The sequence below is a fragment of the Hypanus sabinus genome, unplaced genomic scaffold (genome assembly GCF_030144855.1).
Source record: "Hypanus sabinus isolate sHypSab1 unplaced genomic scaffold, sHypSab1.hap1 scaffold_312, whole genome shotgun sequence".
Lineage (NCBI taxonomy): Eukaryota > Metazoa > Chordata > Chondrichthyes > Myliobatiformes > Dasyatidae > Hypanus > Hypanus sabinus.
Genome location: NW_026781224.1, coordinates 288557 through 294345, shown reverse-complemented (window position 1 = coordinate 294345; position 5789 = coordinate 288557). Strand labels below are relative to the sequence as shown.

At 44.1% G+C, this 5789-nt stretch overlaps 1 protein-coding gene across 1 annotated transcript; it reads right to left on the bottom strand.

The window, feature by feature from the left end:
* Positions 1-1748: 1748 nt before the first annotated feature.
* On the bottom strand, positions 1749-5582 carry LOC132388385 (probable G-protein coupled receptor 139). Its single transcript, XM_059960730.1, has 2 exons — positions 5528-5582; positions 1749-2674 (listed from the first exon to the last, which is right to left on the bottom strand). Exons 1-2 carry the CDS (start codon positions 5580-5582, stop codon positions 1749-1751), a joined length of 981 nt encoding a protein of 326 aa, XP_059816713.1.
* Positions 5583-5789: the final 207 nt, after the last annotated feature.

Here is a 5789-nt window from a genome sequence, read left to right as displayed (position 1 = left end):
GTCCTGAAAACAACGTTGTCTCATTGTTACTATGTACCGTATCGACAGTTATGGTCGAAATGACAAGAAACGTGATTTGATTTGACTTGACGAGACTTGATTTTAAAAGTGTCCGAATCTTCCAACTGCCCATCCACTTTCAATTACCTTATATAGCCGTTCCTTGTTTTTATCAATGCAGTCCTTAGCTTCCCTTGTCAGCCACGGTTGCGTCGGACGTGAAATGTTTTGGGGCGAAGACCGGAGTGTGATTTTGAGAGAAGTAATAAATCAGCGATAATGGAATGCCGGAGCAGACTCAACGGGCCAAAGGCTTAAATTTGTTCCTATAACTTAAAATCCTATGCTCAAATGTAATTGTGTAATGTTCACTCTTCGCTCCCTTTAAATGGATGAATCAACATTTTACAATAAACCAGACGGGACATTTTCACGTTTTTTAATGTTTTATACACTTACAATTTCTGCTGATGAAATCAAAGTTCATCGTTTTTCGGAACTGAAGCTGAGATTTATTTTTAATCGATAAACGGCAGGAATGACTGACTCTGGATTGAGACCTGTTACTTGAATCACGCAGGCGCAGCCGTGAATTTATAGATGACGGTCAAATATTCTTTACTTTTCTATTGAGCTGAAGAAGGGGATGACTAAAATTACTGAATCGATTATTGTTAAAGATTCATCTGGTGTCACTTGAGTCTTTCAAAGGAGGACGTTTATCCGCCCAGTGTAGTGACCATGAATTGAATCGTTTGTTCAGCAGAAGCTGCGTTTTCTTGGTGTCACTGTGTTAGAATCGTTCGTTCTGTGCTCCTGACGTTGGAGATGCCTGAACTGTGGAGTCCCTCCAGTGTGTTGGGTTGTGTTAATTTGGGTTTGCACAACGAATGCCAGAATTTCGTGTTCTTAACTAGGTCGCTAGTTACATTGTGCTGTAGAATCGCAGAAGGCGTTAGTGCAGTTTGAATAAGGAATGATAGCTGCATCGTGCAAACAATTAGCAGTACCCAATGTCCTCTTATGACGCGCAGAAGCGGGACCAGGTGCAGCAGGTCCACGTCAGTGTTCAATGTACTGGGCGTTCAAACACGTTCTGTTGCACACCATTGTTGGTCACGTGGTCAACCGCCCTCCAGTAACCTTGAAGAAGTCTGATCACTCTCCTCCGACCTGTCTCATTAAAAAATCACATACGCATTCGGAACTGCCGCGCACTGGACTTTTTTATTTCTGTTTTTTTCTAACTATTTTCTGTGATCAGTAAAGCATATTCCGCGTCAGACCCCATCAAAGTATTTTGGATACATAAAACCGCTCCTTCTGGGATCGACAGTCATTACGTTAGACACTAAGATCATTGTGCATTCTTGGTTGAATGTCATACTGATCACAATTCTTCCCAATTCTTAAATTTGGACTGATTTCTGCAAAACTCTGATCCCCTTGATCATGTCTGCCTGCTTGAATGTACTCAGGTGCTGTCCAATTATTAACTGAATGGATATTTGCGTGCACGAGCAGGTGTACTAGAGTGGCCTCAGAGTTTACGCTGCATCGTGAAAACAGTAACTAATCAATTCCAGTTATCCCAGAAGGAAATTGATTTTCTTCTTTATTTCAGGAAGGGAGGGCAGAACAGTTACCGACATCATCCAGCGAGCACAGCAAACATTTCTAAAGAACACTAGTTATAAACGTGCTTCCAAGTCTGCTGTCGCGTCACCTCCAGAGCTATTGTACTTTCATCATGGTGAACTGCACGATAAACAGTGTCTTCCCAAGCTAACAATCATATGAACGGGAGAGAGCATCACAATCTTCAACTGCTCCCTGAATCTCCTCTGGGTCACGCCGTAAATGAAGGTGTTTGTGCAGCAGCTGAAAAGCTGAATCACTGACCCCGCCTGCTGCGATCGGAAAAGCCGGATGGACGTTTCCAGGTCCGTGTAGAGGCAGCGCAGGAAAATGAAGACCAGGGTGCTGGTCGCCCAGCAGATGAGGAAACTCGCCGACAAGGTGAAGAGCAGAACGATGGACTGTCTGCGGCTCTTCATCTCTGGATCCTGTTGTTTCTCTCCATTTCTATGTCCCCGGAGACCTCTGCGGGCTCGGCTGGAGACCAGGATCTGTCGGACGGTCAGAACGTTAAGGAACAAAATGAGGAAGAAAGGGAGCAGCGGGTTCAGCAGACGGTCCACCCAGTAAAACCACTCAAACTCTGTCAACATGTGAAGTCCCCCTTTGGAATAGCACGTCCACCATTTCCCCTTCCAGAGAGTAATTCCATCTTCCCGATGCAAGAAGTAATAAGGGACGTTCTTTACACAGAAAGCCACGCATATTGCGCAAATAACCAGACTTGCAATTTTTGGAGTGCAGTATTTTATCTGCATCTTCGGCCAGCAAATAGCCACAAAGCGGTCGAAAGTGAACGCCACAGTCAGCCACACGGAACAATCTAAAGCAACGTAACAGAAGACGTAGTGGACGAAACAGAACGGAGGGGGAAGCATGAGCCAGTACGCTTGGTACACATCAACGATCTGGAAGAACACGACTTCGATGATCACCACCGCAAGATCGGCCACGGCCATCGCCACCAGATACCGAGTGATCCCTTTGGAGAGACCACACTTTCCTCGGCTGAGTATGACGATCGCCACCAGGTTAACTGGCGAAAAGAAAAAGAAATGTAGGATTATTAATATCATTAACATACACTCAAACCACGTTTCCAAAGAGCATGGTGTGCTAATATTCATAATCCAAACCACTGTAGGCATATGAAGACATGCAGGGAAAGAGTAGCCTTCCGAAATTTCACAACAGACCCGGTCTTGATACAAATTACTGGTGTAGACATGTTGCGTAAACTCGAGAACTGCCCCACACGGAACGCTCTATTAGATTGTGTCGTGAAACTTGACATGGCCGTCTGCTGATGCAGCAGATCCTCTTCAACGTCCGACCTTCGGAGATGCTCCTCCGCACACCACTGTGGTAACGCGTGGCTCGCTGAGTTACTGCCGCCACTCTGACAGCTTGATCCAACTTCAATCCACCCTACCTTTCTCGTCAACAATGCGCTTTCGCCCTGTCAGCTGCCTCTGGCTGGCTTCCTTTCACCTTCTCACACCATTCTGTGTCAACTCCCGAGAGTGTAGACAGTGCTTTGAGTGAAATTCGCGAAAAGGTCAGCAGATTCTGAGTAACGCTTAACAGCACATCTGGTACCAGCAAACACCCTACATTCAAAGACATTTAAATCTCATTTCTTGCCCAGTCATGTTTGGCCTGAGGAACAACTCAACTCCTTGATCATGTCTGCGTGCTTTTATGGATTAACCTGCTGCCACATGATTGGTTAATTAGATACTTGTATTTACATGTAAATGTACAGATGGACCTAATAAAATGGCCACAGGGAAATAGAATCGCGGAAGATCGATGAAACATCTGTCGATAGTGGCCTGTGCAATGCACTGAAATCTATGTATCTAACATAATTGAAATACAAAATAAAATAGATGGTTTAGTTTAAGACAATTGAGGAGGCAACCATACGGAGAGAGAAAGGAAACATTATTAACCTTTTTACGTTTAGGTGTGAAAGTGAATTCTCCAGAGCGGCATGACTATCGTTATCTCAGACTTTGAAAGACGCTGCCGTGAGCAGAAATAGTTTCCCGTTACGTTTCACTGCGTGATTAGGAACATGGAACACAGAAAGCTCCTGCAAAGCAAATACCTCTACATTTGTAATGATTTTGCCTAAGAAAGCCAATTATTTATTCCTGCACAACGTTCAAGTTCCTCCACTTTCTTCCCAACAAGATATAGATCAGTAACAAGGGATGTGAGCAAAATCGCACCCGTTGTCCCCGTACCATGTCCAGTCAGAGGAATAAACGTCCGACGGTTTTGGACGAGGAAATCCATCAACTTAACCCTTCTTCCTGATGCAGGTTTCCACAAGCGCCAACAGAGTCGACGCTGAATTGTTTATTTAGATTAGGGACAGGTCGGGATTGAAAGGTGTCAAAAATGCATATTATCAGCCGCATTGGTATATCACGAGACTAAAAATCGCAAAAGATATAATACAGAAATAAATGTTGTTCAATGTATCCACTTGAAGCTCCCAACCTGACCGAGGGGTCCACTGAGCCCTCGGTTAATGTTAGGAGTCCGTAAACATTCAAAAATGTGTGAAGATCGCCAACTTGGAGAGCTATTATGAAGGAAATACTTACAACAATGGCAACAGCAATAAGAGAACGGACTGTATTAAGTTACTCCGTGGATTTCGAAAGCGTAGAACCGTCGTTGACAGAGTTAAAACAATTATCAAAAAATGCCGGTTTCGCACGCACACAAATCTGAAAACGAGAGTAACGGCGCCAAAAGCACGGGAGGACCTCGGTCAGGCAGCATCTCTAAGAAGCAATAAAGAGTTCATGTTTCCTCAATGTTTCCTGAGAACATCATCGGGGCCTGTCTTCCCGCCATCACGGACATTTGCACTACACGCTGCATCCGCAAAGGAAACAGAATTGTGAAGGACTCCACGCACCCCTCATACAAACTCTTCTCCCTTCTGCCGTCTGGGAAAAGGCTCTGAAGCATTCGTGCTCTCACGACCAAACTATGTAACAGCTTCTTCCCCCAAGCTATCAGACTCCTCAATACCCGAAGCCTGGACTGACAACTTGCCCTATTGTCCTGTTTATTATTAATTGTAATGCCTGCACTGTTCTTGTGCACTTTATGCAGTCCTGTGTAGGTCTATAGTCTAGTGTAGCTTTCTCTGTGCTATTATTTTTATATGTAGTACAGTCTATTTTTTGCACTGTATCATGTAACATCATTGTCCTGAAAAACGTTGTCCCATTTTTACTACGCACTGTACCAGCAGTTATGGTCGAAATTACAATAAAAGTGACTTGACTTGACTTGACTCAATCATTGCCCTCGCCGTCAACCCTTTATTATCTCTTTTCCTTTAATCCAGTCTGGCTCGGAAGAAATCTCCCGCGAGAAACTTGGACAGATTTCATTTATTTGCAAGATCAGGCTTCCCAGCTCGACTTCACTGACTTCTCCATTAATGGAAGGGGTCTATGACATTAAAAACAAGTTTCGAAACCTTTGCCAAAGATACTGCCTGACCGGCTGTATTCCTTATTTAGTTATTGTGCGTGTAATTCTCGCTTTCTATCGTTTGCGGAATCTCTCAAGTTTATAAAGGAAACCGACCTGAATGTCCGTGCAATCGTCGAGTTGTTCGCGAGAGTTTAAGCTTGAAACCATCTTGCACACATCATGCTTCACGTTTAGCGAACGGATGTGAATGTAATTCTATATATTGCAAAACCGTGAAATCACCAGCACATATTACACCTGGGAAAAGGGATTTTATCCAGTAGTGGATTAAATAGGGCAAACGCCGAGTGAGATGCATATAGAATATATTACAATCCGAACAACAATAGCATTTTCATATTGTCGCGCATGGAAACCTTACCTGGGACACCGATGGCTGCAATGACAGGGTAACATATTTTCCTTGCTCGATCCATGCAATATTTGTATTGCGCAGCTCGTATACTTGTTGCTATCCGGGGTGCAAGAGATATTCGGCTTCTCACTCCGCCAATTAATCACAATATTTCGAACCGATTAAAATAAACCCACGAAGACGCACAATGTACTTTCACTGACGAATCCCACCGAAATAAAACGTGCGCCCTTCACTTGCAACAGTTCTGTGGTTTCGGTGCGCCTTC

Bases quoted from the DNA above. Each gene is read 5' to 3' on its own strand.
- LOC132388385 (XM_059960730.1), bottom strand. From the start codon at position 5,582: ATGGATCGAGCAAGGAAAATATGTTACCCTGTCATTGCAGCCATCGGT. The intron at 2,675-5,527 runs GTAAGGTTTCCA...TCTTTTCGCCAG, and splicing joins TGCAGCCATCGGTGTCCCAG to TTAACCTGGTGGCGATCGTC.